Source organism: Cygnus olor, chromosome 28, assembly GCF_009769625.2.
Source record: "Cygnus olor isolate bCygOlo1 chromosome 28, bCygOlo1.pri.v2, whole genome shotgun sequence".
In the NCBI taxonomy this organism is placed as follows: domain Eukaryota; kingdom Metazoa; phylum Chordata; class Aves; order Anseriformes; family Anatidae; genus Cygnus; species Cygnus olor.
The window spans coordinates 103,235-123,965 of record NC_049196.1 but is presented as its reverse complement, the minus strand read 5'-3'; the positions used below and the strand labels follow the sequence as shown (position 1 = coordinate 123,965).

The 20,731-nt window shown below is 61.3% G+C and overlaps 3 protein-coding genes across 8 annotated transcripts; 2 read left to right on the top strand and 1 right to left on the bottom strand.

The window, feature by feature from the left end:
• Window positions 1–25: 25 nt before the first annotated feature.
• PRUNE1 (prune exopolyphosphatase 1) lies at window positions 26–9,262 on the bottom strand. 3 transcript variants are annotated; one of them, XM_040538631.1, is made up of 8 exons: window positions 4,415–4,557; window positions 2,228–2,332; window positions 1,948–2,153; window positions 1,550–1,728; window positions 1,323–1,481; window positions 1,105–1,199; window positions 864–1,022; window positions 26–691 (listed from the first exon to the last, which is right to left on the bottom strand). In XM_040538631.1, the coding sequence occupies exons 1-8, from the start codon at window positions 4,451–4,453 to the stop codon at window positions 371–373; spliced, it is 1,263 nt and encodes a 420-aa protein (XP_040394565.1). In that variant the 5' UTR covers window positions 4,454–4,557; the 3' UTR covers window positions 26–370. The 3 variants fall into 3 exon arrangements, with proteins under 3 accessions (XP_040394565.1, XP_040394566.1, XP_040394567.1); XM_040538632.1 differs by lacking the exon at window positions 864–1,022 and having other exon boundaries at window positions 4,415–4,558; XM_040538633.1 differs by lacking the exons at window positions 26–691; window positions 864–1,022; window positions 1,105–1,199; window positions 1,323–1,481 and adding exons at window positions 7,274–7,277; window positions 9,063–9,262 and having other exon boundaries at window positions 1,630–1,769; window positions 4,415–4,919.
• Window positions 9,263–10,145: 883 nt separating this feature from the next.
• On the top strand, window positions 10,146–13,614 carry MINDY1 (MINDY lysine 48 deubiquitinase 1). The gene is made up of 9 exons (XM_040538635.1): window positions 10,146–10,640; window positions 10,920–10,977; window positions 11,366–11,430; window positions 11,659–11,817; window positions 12,145–12,247; window positions 12,330–12,472; window positions 12,616–12,795; window positions 12,927–13,073; window positions 13,243–13,614. The coding sequence occupies exons 1-9, from the start codon at window positions 10,146–10,148 to the stop codon at window positions 13,318–13,320; spliced, it is 1,428 nt and encodes a 475-aa protein (XP_040394569.1). The 3' UTR covers window positions 13,321–13,614.
• A 395-nt stretch (window positions 13,615–14,009) lies between these two features.
• CERS2 (ceramide synthase 2) lies at window positions 14,010–20,696 on the top strand. Of its 4 annotated transcripts, none has more exons than XM_040538629.1 (11): window positions 14,010–14,126; window positions 16,240–16,413; window positions 17,105–17,222; window positions 17,329–17,447; window positions 17,653–17,710; window positions 17,795–17,845; window positions 18,121–18,213; window positions 18,434–18,562; window positions 18,646–18,752; window positions 18,862–19,015; window positions 19,356–20,696. In XM_040538629.1, exons 2-11 carry the CDS (start codon window positions 16,241–16,243, stop codon window positions 19,482–19,484), a joined length of 1,131 nt encoding a protein of 376 aa, XP_040394563.1. In that variant the 5' UTR covers window positions 14,010–14,126; window position 16,240; the 3' UTR covers window positions 19,485–20,696. The 4 variants fall into 4 exon arrangements, with proteins under 4 accessions (XP_040394563.1, XP_040394561.1, XP_040394562.1 ...); XM_040538627.1 differs by having other exon boundaries at window positions 14,072–14,132; XM_040538628.1 differs by lacking the exon at window positions 14,010–14,126 and adding an exon at window positions 14,466–14,524.
• The last annotated feature ends 35 nt before the right edge of the window (window positions 20,697–20,731 follow it).

Genomic DNA, 20,731 nt, shown 5'->3' with positions numbered 1-20,731 from the left:
AAGAAGAGCCAAGAGCCAGCAGTGAAAAGAGGGAAATTTAATCCTCAGATTGTGGATAACAGTCCTGAGCTGGCTGTGTCCACACCCAGCAATCAAGCAAGGGCCTCAGCAAGCACTCATGCCCCCCACAGCCCAGAAAGGGCCAGGAGGAGAAGAACTATCAAAACCCCAGTAACTTTGTTAACCGTATGCTGCCCCACTCCTCGTGGGCCCCACGGCACTGACTCCAATGCAGCGGGGGCAAATGGCATCAGGGAGGGGGCTGCGGCAGCAAGCAGAGCTCAGCTGGAGGAGGCTGCAGCTCGCCAGTGCTGGGGGTGCAACGTCCATGGTAGCACCCCGAGCGGGCACAGCGGGTGCCGGGGACCCCTCACTTGTCAGGGTCAGGGGGCTGCTCGGCAGCCATGCGGCTGACCCTCTCCAGCACAGCCTGGGGGCAGAGGGGGGGCACGGCTTGTGCCAGTGGGCTCTCGTCCACCAGGCTGTTCATGGGGGTGGGCGGCGGGGCTGTGTCCTCCTCCAGCCCCGCCATGGCCCCCAGCCCTCCAAGCGCAGCCCGGAGGATGGGCAGCACTTTCTTGCGTGAAGCCAGCGCGTTGCCCTGGGTGTAGATGCTGACACAGGACCAGGGGCTGGGCAGGGGCTGGAGATGCAGGGATGGCGCCGTGGCCTCCTCCAGCACCTGGCAAACCTGGAAGGCAGAGCATGGTGTCTGGGGCATGCTGGGCACCTCTGATCTCCTGTTCCCCTCAATCAGGGGCCTTGGGGTAAATGTGTGCGGAAGACACTCTGCTCCATGCATCCTCTCCCACCAGAGCCTTCTGCTGGGGGTGGGTGGGTTTGGGGGTCCCCACTCTGCTCACCATGCTCCGCAGGGCCTCACGCTGGCTGTACACTGCCAGCTGCCGTGTGGGCTCGTAGTGCTCGTTAAAGGAGACCGTCATGGCCACCAGCCCAGCATAGCCCCGAGCCTGGCAGAAAGCTTCCAGGTCCTGCAGCAAGTTAGGGCGGCGCAGGAAGGTCTGGAGGAAGACAGATTCTGGTGTTGCCCCACTGTGCCTGCTGAACTGCCCTGTGCCTCAGTTTCCCCTCACCGAGCCTCACCTCTAGGTTTATGTAGATACCGCTGATGGCGAGGACCAGTTCATCATTGGAGAGGGTTTTGAGGTCCTTCTGCAGCATCTGCTCTGTTGTCAGCTCTGGGAGGTGAGAGGGGCTGAGCATGAGCCCTCTGGATGTGTCCTGGTGCCCCAGGGGAACTGTTTATCCCCAGACATGCCGCCATTGAGCACTGGTGAGCCCCCAGACACATGTGTACAGACCTGAAACGTCAAACTTGGCTGCTTGCAGGGCTTCATAGATGGTATTGTGGGCTGGCAGCTCGGGGAACCTTGACTCGAGCAGGGAGATGCACGCCACGTCCCGGGGTGTCACCTTGCCAGCCGCAGGGTTCAGGTTCACAGAGTCCAGCAGGATGGTGCCTGGGGGGATGGAGACCATCAGCGCATGGGAGCAGAGCCCTGTGCCGGGTGACAGGGCCTGCCCTCACCATGCAGCAGCGCAGCCGTGGTCCGGTCCAGCACGCCTGGGGGTCCCTGAGCAATCCGTTCTGTCACCAGTGTGGCGCAGGAGCCCACCAGCTCCACTGTGAACTGGCAGCTGGGCACTCGCTCCAGTGGCCGGTGGTCCAGCACATCCACTATGGCCTCCTCCAGGGCTGCGTCAGTGCTGGTGGGTGAGATGGGGATGGTGAGAGCTCTGGCATGCACCTGCCAAATACCACTGTCAGCAGAGGCTGCAGAGCCCCCCTGCCCCTCTCCTCCTGCCATAAAAATACCCCAGAAGGGAAGGGGAAAGGTTTTACCCACCCTGAGCCAAAAATCAAGCCCTTCACGCATGGGAGTAACGAGGCGGTGGGTTGTGTCCGCATCCCAGCCCGGTGCTCACCTGGGCAAGACGTGGTGGTCAACCAGCGTCAGGGACAGCAGCCCAGCCTGGTGCAGCCTGGCCAGGTCAATCTCATCACGGAAGATGAGGGAGGTTTCCGCGATGCCCTGCTCCCGCAGCAGGAGTGTTGTCTCTGTGCGGAGGGCGAAGTCCGAGCGCGGGATGTTCAGCACAGGGATGAAGGCGGCTTTGGGTGGTGAGGAGGTCTGCAAGGGGTTCAGCACCCAGTGAGGCATCCCTCAAGCCCCCCGGCCACCCAGCAGCGTGCAGGCACCCTCACCTTTGCCAGGAAATACGCCAGGGCCAGGGCAGACACGGCTGAGTCCAGGTCGCAGGCCTCATTGCCCATCACCACGTGCACCTCTTGGTGGCACTGGATGTTTTCCTGCCAGGGTGAGAGACATCAGCCCTGCCGGGTCACGTGTCCCCTCTGATATCCCCAAAAGCTCTTGAAGGACATTGACTCGATGCACACCTTCAGCACCAGAGCTGTTTGCTGCCTCACCCAACAACCAACATCTCACAGCTACAGCTGGGAGCAGCTGGCTTCCAGCAGACTCTGCAGCAGGCAAGAGACGTGGTCAGGGGTGGTTTATGGCTTGGAACTGTCATGTTACCAGGGCACACGTGCAAAATTAGAAAAGAAACCCAACCACGTCACAGGGTCCCTCCCTGCATGGGGATGCCACAGCTGCTTGGTTCACACAGGGAGACGCAGGACCCAGTACCTTAGTACAGATTCCGAGGCTTCACCTTTATTATTTTAACCCCAGACCAAAGTTAAGGTGAAAGGCAGACTGGACTTTCAGCCCTGGCTGCCAACTCCATTCACCGAGTGAGCAGAGGCAGGAATTTTAGGAGGCTATCTGACCCCAAAAACACCCCCTTTCACCTCTTTTTACCCAGGGCAGCAGCAGAAACACTGTTGTCACCCCCTAGATCCTCTGTCCCCACTCCCTGGCACTCAGCATGGCATGAAACACCCTAGGGAGACGACCTGCCTACAGACCCTTCTCTGGTGACATTTATTCATGATATAACCCAGATTTGCTCATTTATTCCGCAGAAGCTGAGGAAGTAAACAGCTGTGAGCCAAGCTTGGCACCCTCAGTAAGTTTGCAGATGACACCAAGCTGGGGGGAAGTGTCGACCTGCCGGAGGGTAGGAAAGCCCTGCAGAGGTACCTGGACAGGATGGGTCGAGGGGCAGAGGCCAACAGGATGAGGTTCAACAAGGCCAGGTGCCGGGTCCTGCACTTTGGCCACAACAACCCCATGCAGCAGTGCTACAAGCTTGGGGCAGAGTGGCTCGAAAGCTGCGCAGAGGAAAAGGATCTGGGGGTGTTGGTCGATGCTTGCCTGAACATGAGCCCGCAGTGTGCCCGTGTGGCCAAGAAGGCCAACGGCATCCTGGTTGTGTCAGGAGTAGTGCAGCCAGCAGGACTGGGGCTGTGATCGTCTCCCTGTACTCAGCTCTGGTGAGGCCGCACCTCGAGTACTGTGTTCAGCTTTGGGCCCCTCACTACAAGAAGGACATCGAGGCCCTGGAACATGTCTAGAGAAGGGCTGAGAAGCTGGTGAAGGGCCTGGAACCCAAGTCCTGTGAGGAGCGGCTGAGGGCACTGGGGTTGTTTAGTCTGGAGAAGAGGAGACTCAGGGGAGACCTCATTGCTCTCTACAACTACCTGAAAGGAAGGTGTGGGGAGCTGGGAATTGGCCTCTTGCAGATAACTATCAACAGGACTAGACGGAATGGCCTCAAGTTGCGCCAGGGGAGGTTCACGTTGGAAATGAGGAGACATTTCTTCTCAGAAAGCGCAGTCAGGCATTGGGACGGGTTGCCCAGGGAGGTGGTGGAGTCACTGTCCTTGGGGGTTTTCAAGGAAAGGTTGGACGTGGTGCTTAGGGACATGGTTTAGTGGGTGACATTGGTGGTAGGGGGACAGTTGGACCAGATGAGCTCGGAGGGCTTTTCCAACCTTAATGATTCTATTCTATTCTGTTCTGTTCTTTGCCTTTAACTCTGCTCCATGCATCGCCCTTGCCTGAGATACCCTCCAAATTCTGCCGCTGAGCTTGGGTGAAGGAGAGGACCCTGGGCTGGGGTCCATCCCGGCCACCTCTGCGCCTGCTTGTCGTGGTAGTGAGGACGGGGCCGTGGGTCGATGCACGAGCGTGGGTGCAGGCATGTGGGGCACGGCGGGGCTGGGGCCGTACCCGGGCTGGGGGCGGGGGCGTGCGGACGAGGCGGTTCCCCCGGCAAGGGAACGGGGGCCCGCACCCCCCCGCACCTCCGTACCCCCGCACGCGGTCCCCGTGTGTCCCCCTGTCCCCGCGCACCCCTTGTGCCCGCCCCGGTCCTCCCGTGTCCCCCCGTCCCCTCGCACCCCCCGCGTCCCTCCCAGCCCCCACGTCCCCCCTGCTCCCCCGCACCCCCCGCGCCCGCCCCGTCCCCGCGTGTCCCCTACCTGCAGGGCCGCCCGCCGCCCCTCCACGAACCGCTCCATGGCAGCGGCGGCGGCCGCGAGCACCCGGCGCCCCCCCGGCGCCCCCCCCGCACCACGGCCCCGTACGGCCCCGAGGGCGGGGCGGCCGCTCCGCGCGGGCTGCCGGGACAGGCGGGGCGGCCCCGCGGGGGGACGCGGCGGCGGGGGGGCGCCCCCGGGCTCCCGGGCCCGCCTTATGCCTAGGCCCGAGGCTCGAGGCCTAGGCCCGGTGCCGGTCCCGGTCCCGGTCCCGGCTCTGCTTGCGGGCCCGTGCCCGCCTTCCCCTCCCCGGCGGCCGGAGGCCTGGCCCCGCGCCGCGGTTGTTTCTCTGCCGCTCCCTCCTCCCCCCGCCCTCCTTCCTCCTCCGCCCTCGGTCCGCCCTCCTGGCAGCCGCCTTGTCGAAGGCGCCCCGGTAGCGTGCAGGCCGCGCCGCTCCGCTGCCGAGGAGGGGGAAAACGGCGCGAAAACGGTGAGAGAGGGGCTGCGGCTGGGGGGGCGGCGGCCCCCGGCCCTACCAGACTGGGATCCGGGGCGGTGGGGGTGCTGGGAGGGGCTGGGGGGTGCTGCGTGGTCTCGGGGTGTACTGGTAGGGGCTGGGGGAGCGTGCGAGGTGCTGTCTACATTTTGGGGTGTGATGTGGATAAGCTCATCAGTGCCGGGGATTAAAAGGATATAATAGAGTATTAGTAGAATGTAATAATTAGTAATGTGAAATTAATTAATAGAATAGTTCCGCTTGGAAGTGATCTACAAGAATCGTTGAGTTCAGCTACTGAGTACTTCAGGACGAACCCAATGATAAAATATGCCATTAAGCATGTTAACCAATTGCCTGTTAAACACGGAGGCGTCAACGACCTCTCTAGGAAGCCTGTTCCAGCATCTAGCGACTGTCTTGGTGAAGATGTCTTTTTCCTATGGCCCAGTCTGAACCTTTCTGTCTAGTTTTGTTCCCATGCATCCTGACACAGTGTGCTGGAGAGAAGAAGTGAGCACCTCCCTTTCCACATCCTCTCTTTTTTAAGAAAGTGTAGAGAGCAACAAGGTCGCCCCTCAACCTCCTTTTTTCCAAGCTTGATAAACCCAGTGTCCTCATCAGTTCCTCACAGGACATGCCTTCCAGCCTGGTGTTGTCATACAGGGAGAAGACATTGGCTCCAGCTGCATGGTGCGGAGCGGGGCTGGCCTGGTGGCCGTCCCCAGGGCTGCGAGCCCCACACCGGTGGAGCTGGGGAGTGACTGGCAAGTTCTGGACACTGGTGGTGCAGGAAACCCCAAGGGATTTTGTGACAGAAAGCTGGTCTGACCAGTGGGTTTGGTCTGGGGTTTTCTCCTGGCAAACAGGTGACACAACAGCCTTCCTCCTGCGGAGGTATCAGAGGTGCTTTGGAAAAGAAGCAATAAAAGGAGGAGCTCAAGCTGCTGTTGGGCCGACTGCCCCCGGGAGCAGGTGACTGGTGGCATCCCTGGCTCTCCAGAACCCCCAGTACCTCACCTGCCGCAGGGCCATGCAGGGCGGCTGGGGTGATTCAGTGTGCCCCAGGGTTTTGGAGCCTGTTTTTCTGCCTGCTGGCGCGTCATGCCTGGTAGGACACTGCCCCAGGCTTCCTGTGGGTCTGTGACAACTGTGGCTGGCTCTGTGGTCACCAAGGGGGCTGGGCAGTGTGTTTCTGAGTGTGATCCTTTGCAGCCACACCAGGAGCATGTGTTTGTTCTTATTTCACCTCCTGTCTCCCTGCCGTGTGTTACAAGAAGCCTCAGTGGTGTGTGTGTGCGGGAAGGTGTGGACCAGCACCTGCCGGGCTGTTTCCATGGCCTCTCTCCAGCAAAGCACTTAAGCGTGTGCTTCAGTTTGGGCACCATGCTCTTCCTTGATCAAGACCAGTCAGCTGTTGAGGGCTAAGCGTGTGTTTAAGTGCTTTCTTGGCTCCGGGCCTAAATTCCTCTTTGTTTTTGTGCTGTGGCTCTAGCCGGAGATGAGCACATTTACAGGGCTGTTTTTCTGCTTCCTACCTGTGAATCATTTTTGCGTAAGTCAGGGACAGCCATGGCTCAGCAGCTGGGCTTGCAGTTTCCGTCCCAGTGGTGGGAAGGGCTGCGAAGGGCTGGTCAGAACTATACCTTCACAGTGCTGACTTTTGTGATTGCTTTTTGGCAGGGTGAAGCCATTCCCCTTCCTTTTGGATTTTCTTTACTGAATGAAATCCCTTGGGACTGTGTGACTTCAGTTCTTGCAGTGAGAATGCCTTGCGCTTTGGATGCAGGAGCCTTTTTACTGCCTGCTTCCAGCACTACACGGCAGCTTCTTTTTTTTCAGGGGAGGACCCCATTAAATGTTTTAGCTGGACTGGTAGCATATAATCCCTAGATACAGCCCTGACCTACCTGCACTAATCCTCCCTGCTTGCTTGGAGAGGTTAGGTCTGGCCCATAAACAGATGGAGAAGGGAATGTCTCAGAGAAGACGAATCCTTCCTTGGGGCTGGAGACAGCCCTGGTGGATTTTTTCCTCAGTGCCTTGCAGCTTTGATTAGTCTGGGATCAAACTCATACCATGCTTTTGGCAGTTAACCTAAAGATCCCTTGTTCCTGGGAGCTTGGGGATGCTTCAACCAAAGAGCAACCATGTGGAGTGCCAGGCTGGAAGCAGCTAAAACCCCTTTTTATTGCTTCTGGCCTCACAAAAAGAACAGCAAGGCCATGGTAACGAAGCCACCGGGGGCTCGACTGCTTTTTTTTTCCTGGGCCTTTTGGGACTCAGAGGCCAGAGGGTCAATTATTCTTGGTACTTCACAGTGGGGGGAGGCAGTAACTGGGGCAAAGAGGCGAGGACTGAGTCACAAGCCAGGTGCAGGGTCTGGCGGGGAGCTGGGTTCCCAGCCGTGCCACCGTGCGTGCTCCAGCAGCAAGAGCTGCTCTGTGTGGCTCGGGGTGGCGAGGGGATGGGCTTGTTGAAAACCTGCCCAGGCTGGGATGTGTTTATTGCCATAACACCCGGGAAGGGCAGGATCTAATCACACGGCTTTGGTACAAACACAGCGAAGCCACCCTCTCCCTACAGAGCCAACAGTTTACAGGATTGTAGCTTGTTTTATTTAAAGCTGCCGTTGGCCTCTGAACCCGGAGGAACCACAGGCTGGAGAGCTCAGCACGCCAGTTCTCACTCTGGCTCTAGGACTCGCTGAAGCGAATGATGGGCTCGCAGGGACAGTGGCTTCATGGGGGCTGCTCTGCACGTGATGAAGCAAAGCAGCAAGCTCGTGCAGCATCCGGGCTGATTTTGGGAGGGGGAAAGGCTGGCGACAGAGATGCACGTGGTGCAGGGAGGGTTAGCCAAGGACTCATTTATGTTGGAAGATGACTCAGAGCCACGTTAGGGAAAGAGCCCATGGGCTCTAGCGTCCTGCTGTCTGCTCACCCCGTTTTGGAAGTGAATTTAGCCTAGCATTTTCCAGCACGCACTGTGACAGCACAGGGATGTAGCTACAATAGCGGCTGCGAGCAAAGCCCTAGAAAAAGGTTTGAGAGAAAGGGTTTGCTCAGAGAAGCTCTTTTGTGGCTGGAACCCGAGTTCCTGATGGTCAGGAGCTTGCACCCAAGCCTTTGAGTTTGTCAGTGCTTTTGGGGGGATTTTGCCTCGTCTTTGGATGCTTTTTACTTCTGAATTCCTGATGTCCCAAGACAGTGGGTGGGAGAGGCACAGAGCCAGTGCTGAAGCACTGCAGCGCTTGCTGAAACTCGCCCTCCCACTTGTTTCCCTGGAAGTTTCCTCTCCAGACACCCTGGAGCCAGGAGGAGGCTCCGCTCCATGGCACAGATGTGCACAAACATCATGCGAGGTGCCTGCGTGGTGGTCGCCGGCCCCACTGGTTGTGTGGGGCCTGGTGGCAAGGCTGTGAGAGGTGGTGGCGAAGCCCCGTGCAGCGGAGCAGCGCTGCTGCTGTTTCCTTCTGCTGTTCTTGCTGCGTCCCCCTGGGAGCTCGCGGTGGTGCAGGTCACCGTGAGGAGACTTAGCCTTTTGTATTTGTGATTACTTCGCTTTTTCCACGCTTGGCAGAGCAGCACCGGCAAAACTGCTCAAGCACAGCCTGCACCTTTGCAATGTGGGTCAGGCTACGCTTGCCTGTTCATTTGCTTCACATTTGTTCCCCATGTCCCTCTTGGAGAGTCCGGGGACAGCCCCGTTGTGCGTCCTGCCCCAGCCCACCGAAGGGCTGAGCACCTGGCTCCCCTTGGGAACAGAGGTGCTTGCAAAAGTGCCCGTCCCTCTGCAGTGCCCATCGGATTTCGTTGCAGCCATGAGCTTAGGTGAGAGCTGCGAGGGCTGCATGTTTGGCAGAAGGAGGGAGAAGGATAAAGATTAAGGAATAATGAGATCTGGTGACTCAGCTGAGGTGTGTGCTTCAGCTGGAGCAGCCCTGGCGCCGTGGGGAGGGGCGAGGGTATTGCAAGACAGGGCTGGGGAGAGACATTGCAGAAATGGGGGAGAAGTGGGGCTGCTGGGGTATCCACCTGCAAAAAATGCATGCTCTCGGGCACAAGGCTTTCCAGAGGCCGAGCAGAGCCGAATTATTGGCAGTTGGATAATGCACTGGTTCTTCCAACTTGTTTCCTTTTTGGTCCCCGTGCAGGAGAGGCCGTGGGAGGAAACCGGGCACAGACAGAGCAGCAGGTGGAAAAACCCCGACCAAGCTGGAGCCAGGACGGAGCAGCCTTGTTCTGTTTGTGTAACCTCTGGGCAGGAGAGAAGCGTGTGCGGGGGAAAGCATTCAGAGCTGCGGCGATCCTCAGAGACCAGCAGGGAGAGGACTGGATAAACAAGTTGATAGGACCTTGAAAGACGCGTTTTCAAATCTATCTGGGACTGCCTTTGTTCCACAGGTCTGGGCTGGGATTTCAGCAAACTGACTCTGGTGTAAGTATGTGAGTTAAGTGTTTCAGTACACAGCTTAGTTTGTAACAGTTTTTTTTCCCCTCTTTAGTTGCTAACAGGAGGCAGATAAAATACATATGCGTTCATTAATTTTTTTAAGTGCAAATTAGAGGTATAATCACCCAGAGTGTGCGTGTACACACACATGCAGAGCACGGAGAATATTGCATTTCATCAGTGGTGAATAATTGAACTTGAAGCCGGGGGGAGTGGCAGCCCTGTCTCTGTCTGCCTCCACACTGATCAATAAGTGACAGACCAAGAGCTGCCGCAGCGTTTCTAAAGTCATTTAGAAAACCAACAGCACCAAAACTTCCACAAGAACATCAAAGTGCCTGCTACAGACTTGACGAAACAGCTGGGAAGCTCCCTGAAGAATAAACAGCCTCGAGGAGAAGGACTCAGCCTCTTAAGAAATTGGACTTTTTTAATCTGCTGTGCAGAGTCTATCAGAGACTTTTTAGATGAGCATTATTTTTGATTATTTAAATTAATGTGAAGTGACAGAGAGCAATCTAAGCTCTGCACGCTTGGTGAATGACTTGGACTCATTACACACATTTTTCTTGGAATAACTGAGCTTTGCATCCTAAGAAAGTAGAGGTTTGGACCGCAGCCATTACTGGACAGAACTGGGTGCTGTGGTCAGGAGCTTTCCCCTGCCTCCTTGTGGGATCCTTGGGACTGGTGGGAGCTCCACGGCCAAGCCTGCCGCCTTGGGAGGTGGCACCAGGCCCGCGCGCCTCTGCCCATTGCCGCCGGATGCTCTGAGCTGGTGGGATGGAGCTGCAGCCTGAGCAGGGGGAAATACTCCTCACTACGGGGGACGGTACCCAGTGCCAGGGGACCAGCTCCGAGCTCTGCCAGCTCCCTCATGATGCGGGGGAGGCTGGTGGAGGGGAGGACATCCCAGCTGTCAGCCAGGAGGCTGGCAGGCGAGGCCAGGCACTGCAGCCGGGGGAAGAGGATGTGCTTGGCCCCAGCAACAAGAAGGCCCCCGAAGAGCAGCAGGAGAGCGAGGACAGCAAAGTCCAGGACTCCCAGGAGGGGCTGCCTGCCCCAGGGGAGAGTGATGCGTCCCCTGGGGAAGCCTCGCGGCCAGCAGATGAGCCCCCCAGCACCTGCCCTCCTGCCCGGGAGCGGGAGCCCGAGCCGGATTTCTACTGCGTGAAGTGGATCACGTGGAAGGGTGAGCGGACGCCCATCATCACCCAGAGCGAGAACGGGCCCTGCCCGCTCCTGGCCATCATGAACATCCTCTTCTTGCAGTGGAAGGTGAGCAGGGTGACGGGCACGGGGTCTGGAGGTTCGGGACACTGGGTGCCTTTCCTCCCTGCGGTGCTAGGAGGAATGTTCAGGGGTCGTGTGGGGAGCCAGCTGGAGGCTTCAAAATAATACGTTGAGAAAGCAAAGGAGGGTCGAAGTGTCTTACCCTTCCTGCCTCTTCTGGTTTGATTTGTGCTGCTGAGTTGGGGGTTTGGGGCAGTGGGTGGCAGCCCTGGCTCTCACAGGGAAGGGGCAGGGGAAGGCATCACTGTCCTCTTTTGCTTGCAGGTGAAGCTGCCCCTGCAGAAGGAGGTGGTCACGTCAGATGAGCTGATGGCACATTTGGGTGAGCAGAGAGCAACTGGGGGGGGTGGTGGCTGCCCTGCTGGCCCTGCAGGCTCCTGGGACTGGCAAAGGATGGCATTTCCCATCTGCTGCCCCACCTCTGGGTCCGTCTCTGACGTTGCCACCCACTGATACCTCTGCCCTTCTCCCCTGATCACACTCCCCATGCGTAGCCCTCAAAGGGATGTTCCCTCTGTGTGTGGAGGAGGAGGAGCTGTAGGCCAGACCTTTGTTGGGTTGGGAGGGCAGGAACCAAGGGGCAAGGGAGTACCAGTGCGGATCCAAGCTCTGCTGGCTCTGTGCGCTGCTGGGCTGGGTGCTCGGCCCCCTCACCTCAGGGAGGAGAGCTCAGTGCCCCAGACTGACCAGCCACCTTTGTTCTTTCGAAGGGGACTGCATCCTATCCATCAAACCCCAAGAGAAGTCAGAAGGGCTGCAGCTGAACTTCCAGCAGGTGAGGAGCGAGGTTGGATGGGGGAACGGATCCATTTTGTTTTTGTGCTGGGTCTCGAGGGGTGCAAGGGTGGTAGAGTGCCACGTCACCCAGCTGACAAAATGGAACTGTGATTTCTCTTGTTATTTTATCTGCCTTGACATGCCTGTCAGGGGGTGATGGACTGGGTGGCAGGGTGCGGGGTGCCCAGCCTGTGTCCTGGGCAGGACCTGTGGTTTCCCCCTGCAGAATGTCAACGACACCATGATGGTCCTCCCCAAGCTCTCGACAGGCCTGGACGTGAACGTACGGTTCACAGGTGTCTCCGACTTTGAGTACACACCTGAGTGCATAGTCTTTGACCTCCTCAATGTCCCGCTCTACCATGGCTGGCTGGTGGACCCGCAGGTGAGGCTGTGGGCTGTCCTGGCACCTGGCTGGGTGGGCGTGTGGCTTGTGTGTGGCTGAGAAGACTTGCCCAGAGCTGGCTGTGGCGCTGCTCTGCTCTCCCTGGGGGACACTGATGCAGGTTTGGCTGCTCTGGTGTCCCCAAGGGAAGCTGCAGCAGGGGCTGTGCTCCCTGAGCCGGGGCAGGACACTCACCTCCCTCCCCATGCAGATGGTGGCCACCTCCCTGGCTTAAATCCTCCTACCCTTGCCCTCTCCTGTGCTCCTGTGGGTGTCGCGGGAGAGGCCAGGTGCCTGGCAGCCTGGGCTCACTGCCCTGTCCTGCAGAGCCCCGAGGTGGTGCAGGCCGTGGGCAAGCTCAGCTACAACCAGCTGGTGGAGAAGATCATCACCTGCAAACACTCCTGCGACTCCAACCTGGTGACCGAAGGTAAGGGCCCTGGGGCAGCCCTCGGCCTGCTGTGGGCACCCTGGGGTGCCTCGGCTCTGCTCTGACATCGCTGTCACCCCAGGGCTGATTGCGGAGCAGTTCCTGGAGTCCACGGCCTCCCAGCTGACGTACCACGGGCTGTGTGAGCTCACGGCTGCTGTGAAGGAGGAGGAGCTGAGCGTCTTCTTCCGCAACAACCACTTCAGCACCATGATAAAGCACAAGGTGTGGCTGTGCCCTGGCTTTGCTCCCTGCCCTGCTCCACTGCAACAGCACCTGTGTGGCTTCTTGCAGGACCTGGGGGGCTCTGAGCTCGGGTGCTTGCCCTTTTGGTGGCAAGACTGACCGTCCATGTCCCCTCTCCCCAGGGCCACCTCTACCTGCTGGTGACGGATCAGGGCTTCCTGCAGGAGGAGAGGGTGGTGTGGGAGAGCCTGCACAACGTGGATGGTGACAGCTGCTTCTGTGACACCGACTTCCACCTCAGCCATGCCCTGGGCAAGGAGGCGGCTGCTGGGGCACCCCCAGAGCAGAGGCAGGTGGACCAGGTAGGGGATAGCCCACGGTGGTGGTAGGGGACTGGAGTTCCTTCCCAGCTCCGGGGAATGCTGCAGATCCCCTGCCACCGGGATTTGTGGCACCTGAGCTAGACTGAACCCCTCTTTCTGCCTTTCCCCAGGACTACATGATTGCTCTGTCCCTGCAGCAGCAGCAGGGACAGGGCCCCTCCACACTCAGTGACCTTGAGCTGGCCCGCCAGCTGCAGCAGGAGGAGTACCAGCAGCAGCAGCAGCAGCAGCTGCGGCCAGCCCCAGCCCCTGCACAGGTATCGGGGTCCCCCTTCCTCACACCTCTCCTTCCCCACCCTAGAGGGAAGGTGAGGCAGAGGGCAGGGGCTGTGTCCCGCCTGCATCCCCAGCCTGCGGGGCTGCAGGGGCACGTGGGTGGCACCCCGGGGTGGCCTCCTGTGCCCCAGCCCTGCTGTCTGTCCGCAGGGCCGAGCGCAGCCGGGTGGCCGGTCAGCCGTGGAGCGGAGACAGCGGCAGAAGGACTCGGACTGCACCCTCCTGTAGTGTCCAGCGGGACCCCGCCCCCGCTCCTGGGGGAGCACCAGCCGGAGCCCCCCTGTCCTGCGGGGACGGTGCCGGTGTCCCTGGGGACAGCAGGAGGGGGGCAGGGGACGAGGGCTGCCCCTCCTCTCCTGCGGCCCAGACCCCCCCAGTATTTCCAGTGGCCTTAACGTGGGGGTGATGAAGCCCCAGGTGCCCCCCGCACCTTCAGGAGCGGGGGACTCGTGGAGCGGGGTCGGGCGCCCCCCTTCCCAGTCGCTGCCTTAACCCTCGGCCAATAAAGGACTTTTCCCAGGGCGCCTGCGGGGTGCTGCCGGGTCTCCCACGCGCGAGGGGGGTGGGGGGTGCGGGGGGCCGGCAGCGGGGCACCGGGAGCGCCCCCCCCGGTAGGGGGGAGCTGCAGGGGGGCGACCGCGGGGGGCGTAGGGGCGGGGGGTGCAGGGAGGGAGGGGCGGAGCGGGGCGGGCGGCCCCCGGGGGCTGCCCACGAGCGCTCGCGGCGCTGCCCGCGGGGTCCCCCCCGAGCTCCTGCGGCCCCCGGCTGGGGATGCTGGCGGGGGGCTTCGCGGCCCCGCCCCCTGCCGCGAGGCCCCGCCCCCTGCCGCGAGGCCCCGCCCCCGCTCCGCCGCCCGGCGGTGGATTGCTCCCGCCTGGCGCGCGGCCCCGCCCCGCCCCGCGGGCTCCGCTCCCCTCCGGGCCGTCCGTCGGCGTTGGCGGTGACGTCACTCCCGCCCGCTGCCTGGCGCGGGGCGCGCGGGGGGGCGGCGGCAGCGCGAGGCGGCGGCGGCGGCGGCTCCGGGCGGCGGCGGCGGCGGCGTGAGTGGGGCCGGGGGGGGGGGGGGCGGGGGGGAGCCGGGCCCCGCCGCGACGGGTGCGGGGAGGCCGCCGCCGGGCTCCGCGGTGGAGAACCGGGCCCGGGCCCGGCCTCGCGGCGGCGGGGAGCTGCGCCGGGCCGAGCTCGGGCCCTGCGGCGCCGGGGCGGCCCCTGCCCCGCTCCGGGAGGCTGCGACCGGGGGGCCGGGACCGGGCCGGGCCGGCCTCGCGTTCCTCCTTTCCGCCCGAATCTCGCCATTTTTGCAGCCCGGGGCGGGGCCGGGCGGGGGCAGAGACCCGGGCGGGTACCGGGCTGGGGCCAGCCCCGGGGCCCGCCGAGCCCAGCAGCGCCGCGGGACCCCCCCCCGGGGCTGGAAAGCAGCGGGAGAGCCCGGGTGAAGGGGGGGGGTGCGGCCCGGTTCCCCCTCCGGTACCGGGGCTCCCAGCCCCAGCTGGGGGACCGAGCGGCCCCCGGGGTTAATCACCGGCCACCGGGGCTCCAGCGCCCTCCGAGCCGGGGCAGCCCGGGGCACCGCTGCGGCCTCCCCTGACCCCCCCCGCCCCGGGGTCTCGTGGCTCGGGACCGGCCCCGCTCGGCCCGCGGGGTCCCGCCCGCCGCCCCCTCGCCGGCCGCGTTCGCGGCGTTCCCGGCCCCCAGTCCCGGCTGCCGGCCCCGCGGGCGCTGCCCGGCCCGTTACGTGCAGCCCGCTGCCGCCCGGCCTTATCAGCGGCCTCGCCCGGCCGAGCGCCGCTTGCGAAACGGGCCCGGCGCTTCCTCTTCCCCGGGGGGGGCGGGGGGGCCCGCTCGGCCCTCCCCGAAAGCCGCGTTCGGAACCGGGGCTCCCGGGGCTGGGAACGGGAGCGCCGCGGCCCCGGGCAGCGGCCTCGTGCCCGGCGGGCGGGCGTCGGCGTGGGGAAGGAGAACCCCGAGCCCGCGGCCGGGGTCGCGTCCCGGTGCCGTCGGAGGGCCGCGGCTTTTCTTCGCCGGGCACAAAGGCGCCCGTTGTGCCTCGGGCAAATCCCTAATCCTGCGCTTTCGGGGTGCGCCGAGCCGCCGGCGTTCGCCCGCTCCCGCCCCGCGGCGCTGAGGGCTCCGGGCCGTGCGTTTCCCCTCCGCGCCTCCCGGCAGCCGGGGACCGAACGCGGGGGGCGAGCACGGAGCCAGGCTGGGGGAGGCGCCGCGAGCGCGAGGATCGTCCGTCCTCAGCCAGGCCGCTTCTTGCTGGGGCCGCGCGCGTCCCCTTGATGCGTTCCCTGACGCTGCAGGAACCGGGCCAGGGATCGATGTTGGAACCGGGAGCGAGGTTCCTCCCTCCTGCCTGTGCCAGGCTCCGTCCTGCTGCTCGGAGGCAGGAGCCCGCCTCGGTTAATGATCACCCGCTGACCTCTCTGGCACACGGAGCAAAGTCCCTTTGCTGGAGCCGAGCGCCCGGCCACCCTGGGGTGCAGGGAGACCCTCGCTGCCCCATGGACCCCAGCCCCGGGTGGCTTCACGGGGACTTGTGGCTGCTGGGAGCCGAGGTGAAGGCCGGGTGGGGCCAACTGCTGCTGCACCAGGCAGAGGGGTGTCCCTGTTCGCACCCTGCCCGCACCCCGCGGGATGTGTTTCCATGCTCGGCCCTGCTTCTCTGGGTCGTGCTCCGCTTGCCCGGGGGAGGTGTAGAGGGCAGCGGTGCTGGGGTCCAGCCCTTAGGCACCAGGGATCCTATCCTGGGCACCACTGAGCGCTGCTTCTCCTTTCAGGCCCGCGCGGCACTTCCCCCAGTGTCAACTACAGAGCAGTTTTGCTGCCTGAGCCGTGTCTGTGCCGGGGGGGTTCCCTAGAATGGGCCCTGCTCCTGCTCTGGGCGTGGGGTTGATCCTCTTGGGGCTGCCTGTGGACCCGAATGGGTTCTGCGGCGTGGGGCTGAGGTGCAGACTTGTCGTGCACCCAGCTCTGAGCCCGGCTGTCCCCAGCCCCACACCCAGCTGGCTGGGACCAGCCCTAGGGCCAAACTGTCCCTTCCTGCCCCGGTGGCTGGTGGGAGGGGACGTCCTTCATGGCCATATGCTTCTGGGGCACAGGGAAGGTGCCATCTTCATCGTTTCCTTTTCTTTTTTCTCCCCACAGCATGTTTCAGACCTTGTACAGCTATTTCTGGTGGGAACGGCTCTGGCTCCCAGCGAATCTCACCTGGGCCGACCTGGAGGATCGCGATGGGCGAGTGTACGCCAAAGCTTCTGACCTCTACATCACCATCCCCTTGGCCTTCCTCTTCCTCATCGTCCGGCACCTCTTTGAGACGTGAGTGCTCCCTCCCCGGGTTCCCTGGCCTAGCCATACCTGTACCCCTGGGGATGGGCATGCAGCTGGGGATGTGCTGCGTTGCCATAGCCGGGGGAGAAGCGGGGCAAACACGTGGAGGTGGCACCCTGTCCTCAGCCCTGGTGGGGAACGAAGCTGGGAGTCCTGAGAGCTGGCAGCAGCACCCTGCAGTCTGGGAGCTCTGTCCACAGGCTGCTTCTAGTCCCCAGCATAGATTTGGGCCCCAGGATCTGCCCCTGGTGGCCCTGCACAAGCGTGGCTTTGTGCATCCTCTGCTGCCCTTATCACGGCACAGTCGGCTGCAGGCCTCAGCATTTAAGGAGCGATTTGTTGGGCAAACAATGGCAAGCTGAGGCTGGGAACAGACGGGGCTTTGTTGGAATGGTAGGAGAAGGGGGCGGATACAGCCGTGCCTCTTTGTGCTGCGCCTGGGAGGGGGGCAGCACCTAGTCCAAAGGTGTTCCCCAGCCCTGAGGTGAGGGAGGGACCTGGGGGATACCCCCTGGTAGAGCCTGCCCTGGAGAAGCTGCCTGCAGCAAGGCCAGGAAGCAGTGGGATGGGGAAACTGAGGCACTGAGTAGCTGTGGGTCCGTGGGTGGCTTTGATGGGGCTGTGTCAGCCATGTGTCACAGAAGTGGGGACACCTTGTGTGCCCCTGCTCCTTCCTTAGGTATGTGGCCACCCCACTGGCTGGGCTGCTGAACGTCAAGGAGAAGATCAGGTTAAAAGCCACCCCCAATGCTGTGCTGGAGAAGTTCTATGCTGCCACCACCAAACACCCCAAGCAGGTGAGGTGTGTGGGGGGGGGGGCTGAAATGGGCTCTGCGGCTGGGGGAAGGCAAGCGGCAGAGCAGGGGCATCGTGGTGTGATGTTGACATCTCTGCTGCCCTTAGGCCGATGTGGAAATGCTCTCCAAGAAGAGCGGCTGCACAGTGCGGCAGGTGGAACGCTGGTTTCGGCGCCGCCGCAATCAGGACCGGCCCAGCCTGCTCAAGAAGTTCAGGGAGGCCAGGTGAGACCATGTGCCCATCCCCGCAGTCACCATCACCCTTTGGGCTGGCCACTGGGAACTGCCATGTCCCTGGGGTGCATGGGGCTGTGGGGGCTCACTTGGCTGGGAGCTGCCATGGGAGGGTGGAATATGGGGCCGGTGGGTCCATCCTTGTCCCTCCCTCGCCCCGGTGCCCGTCTGAGGACCATCTGCTTCCTTTTTCCAGTTGGCGATTCACGTTTTACCTTATTGCTTTCATTGCTGGCATGGCTGTCATAGTGGATGTAAGTACTGGCCTCTCCTGCGCCTGGCCCCGTTGGACCCCCAGCCTCCACCTAACACCTCTTTCTCTGTCTCTCCTCCCACAGAAGCCCTGGTTCTATGATCTCCGGGAGGTGTGGAAAGGATACCCCATCCAGGTGAGCACCCATCCCCATCCCAGTCCCCATCCCACAGCCCTTCCTGCCTTCAGGGGCTGCCTGGCTGTTTAGAGGCAGGGATCAGGGTGTCCAGGTTGTGGGAGGGTCTCTGGCACCCATGTGGGTCTGCCTGATGCCCACAGAGTGGGAGTGAACCCCTGGCATCGCACAGAGCACCTCTGGCAGCCACGTGTGTTGGCTGATGCCTGTGGAGGGGAGATTGAACCCCCTGGAATACAGGGAAGATCCCCTGCAACCTGTTCCTTGTCTTTCAGAGCATGCTGCCCTCCCAGTACTGGTACTACATGATCGAGCTCTCCTTCTACTGGTCCCTGCTCTTCAGCATTGCTTCTGATGTCAAGCGCAAGGTGGGCTGCGGGGCTCTCTGGGGCCAGGCCACTTGCAGGGGCTGGCAGATGTGGGGTTGTCTTGGCAGGGCTTTCTCCATGTTTGTAGTGGACGTTGGAGACCAGACCAGCTGTCTGGGAGGATCTTGGAGGGGGTCTTGGAGTCAAGAGTCATGTCAGGGAGTTGGGGGTTGGAGCTCGGTCAGTGTAACTATCCTCCCTCCCCCTTTCCTGGCCACAGGACTTCAAAGAGCAGATCATCCACCATGTTGCCACCATCATCCTCATCAGCTTCTCCTGGTTTGCCAACTACATCCGCGCAGGAACGCTCATCATGGCCCTGCATGACTCTTCCGACTACTTGCTGGAGGTATGTCCCCAACCCCACCACCACAGGCATGGCCATGGCCACCTCCTGTGTCCCCTCTCTGCCTCTCACCCTGTGCCCTTCAGTCTGCCAAGATGTTCAACTATGCTGGCTGGAGGAACACGTGCAACAACATCTTCATTGTCTTCGCTGCTGTCTTCATTGTCACCCGCCTGGTTATCCTGCCCTTTTGGTGAGCGTTGTTGCTGGTGAAGGTGTGGGGAAACTGAGGCATGGGATGGGAATACCCACAGGGTGTGGGAGGCCAGTCCCTGCCATAACAGAGCTAATTCTTCTGCCAGGATCATGCACTGCACAGTGGTTTATCCACTGGATCTCTACCCCGCCTTCTTCGGCTACTACTTCTTCAACTTCATGATGGCGGTGTTGCAGTCGCTGCATATCTTCTGGGCCTACCTCATCATCCGCATGGCCCAGAAGTTCATAACTGGAAAGGCAAGACAGGGGTCTGGGGGTGGCTCGCAGCCCTCATCCTGCAGGGAGGTGCTGCTGCAGGGGCTGGAGCTGCACCTGTCTTGTGCAGCTTGGGACGAAGGGAATGGTGTGGGTCTGCTCCGGGTAAAAGGTGGAGGCTGGGGGTTGCATTATTGGATTTGGACCCCAAACCGGGAAGCTGAAAGGCTTCCCAAGTCCTGTTATGTCCTTGTTGGAGAATAATTGGGGTGGAGAGAAAACTGGAGTGGTTGGGATTGGGGAAACTGAGGCACGGCAGGAAAATGTTGCCCTGGCCCTGCTGCTGCTGACTGATCTGCCCACTTCTCCTCTCCCCCCACAGGTGGTGGAAGATGAGAGGAGTGACCGCGAAGAGACAGACAACTCGGAGGAAGAGGAGGAGGTGGTGAAGAATGGGCCCCTGTCCAACGGCCACCCGGTCCTCAACAACAATCACCGCAAAAATGACTGAGCACCCTCGCCCCGTGTCTGCACAGGCAGGGGCGGCTGGGGGCCCTGCCGGAGGCCAAACCCGTGAGATGTCAAATCCCATCATGCCACCCTCACGTAGCACCAGGGGCCCCGTCCCCTTCATCCTCTCCCCTCCCTGGTCCGGCAGAGCAAACTGGGACCCTGGAGAGCCCATCTTGGCCTCCAGCTCCCTCCGTCGCCTCCTCCGGAGGGGCTGCAGCTCTGGGGGTGGCAGCGGTCGCTGCTTCTCCGTGTCACACTCACCCTTGATTCCCTTTCTGCCTTTTACCTGCTGCCTTAATCTGCCGTGGTGCGCCGGGGCAGGCAGAGTGCAGACAGCTCCCTCTCCAGCTGCCAGCACCCCTCTGGGATGGCTCCTTCCCCTCCCTGCAGCCCTGCGGAGTGGCTGTTGCTGGAGAGCCCAGCTCCAGCCCTGTGCAGAGCTCGAGCCCTGCCCCGCATTAGTCCCTGGTTTCTGACCATCCCCCTCGCTGGAGGGGAGTGTGTTCTGCAGTTGGCGTTTGTGCCTCTTCCTGGTGTGCAACTGGGCCAGCTCTGCCTTCAGGGATGGGTTTGGGCTCTGCGGGGAAAGGTTCTTGCCCTGGTGCCAACCCTGTGAGAACAGTTTGGAAAAGCCCCTTCCCTGACCTGTGCCTGGCTTTGTTGCTGGCACCAAGCAAAGGAGGATCAAGGTGGGGGTTGGTGGAGAAGTGGGCACAGACCCTGTTCTACCGCCCTCAGAGATCTCTGAGGAAGGAGTAGATGAAGTAGTCCTGGGTATTTCAGTGGCTGAATTGTTAGACAACACTATGGAGTGCTCGGGAAGGAAGCCGTAGGATTTAGTCACTACTAGTGTCTCGCAGAGGATTTTAATCCACTCATTTCTCTTCTGTAAATGGGTTTCAATTGCAGAGTCTGTCCCTCTCTGTGGCCTCTCCTGGTCCCTTCCCCAGCTGTAACAGGACAAATTTATGATTGATTTTTTTTTGTTTCTATTTATTTGGAAGACGGAAGGAGCCAGTCCTGGCTCTGCCTCACGCATCCACGTGTCTGCTGGGCGCAGTGCTGGATGCAGCAAGACCTCCCAGCACGGAGGGGTGGGGGAAAAGGACCATTAACCAACATCAGACCAAAATGTGTTTTGTTTTTTTTTTTTTTAAGAAAAAAGAAAAAAAGTTAAATATATTAAAGTTAAAAACTAATAAACTTCGGTTAAAAAAAAAAAGAAAAAAGGCCTGGGAAGCATCT

Excerpts from the sequence above, each read along its gene's own strand:
- PRUNE1 (XM_040538631.1), bottom strand. The coding sequence starts at position 4,453 with ATGGAGCGGTTCGTGGAGGGGCGGCGGGCGGCCCTGCAG. Across the intron at positions 2,154-2,227 it reads TGGCGTATTTCCTGGCAAAG|ACCTCCTCACCACCCAAAGC; the intron begins GTGAGGGTGCCT and ends AACCCCTTGCAG. Across the intron at positions 1,200-1,322 it reads AGCCAAGTTTGACGTTTCAG|AGCTGACAACAGAGCAGATG; the intron begins GTCTGTACACAT and ends CTCACCTCCCAG.
- MINDY1 (XM_040538635.1), top strand. The coding sequence starts at position 10,146 with ATGGAGCTGCAGCCTGAGCAGGGGGAAATACTCCTCACTACGGGGGAC. Across the intron at positions 12,473-12,615 it reads GCACCATGATAAAGCACAAG|GGCCACCTCTACCTGCTGGT; the intron begins GTGTGGCTGTGC and ends CCCTCTCCCCAG. Across the intron at positions 13,074-13,242 it reads CAGCCCCAGCCCCTGCACAG|GGCCGAGCGCAGCCGGGTGG; the intron begins GTATCGGGGTCC and ends GTCTGTCCGCAG.
- CERS2 (XM_040538626.1), top strand. The coding sequence starts at position 15,375 with ATGCGTTCCCTGACGCTGCAGGAACCGGGCCAGGGATCGATGTTGGAA. Across the intron at positions 17,846-18,120 it reads GGAAAGGATACCCCATCCAG|AGCATGCTGCCCTCCCAGTA; the intron begins GTGAGCACCCAT and ends CTTGTCTTTCAG. Across the intron at positions 18,753-18,861 it reads CTGGTTATCCTGCCCTTTTG|GATCATGCACTGCACAGTGG; the intron begins GTGAGCGTTGTT and ends TTCTTCTGCCAG.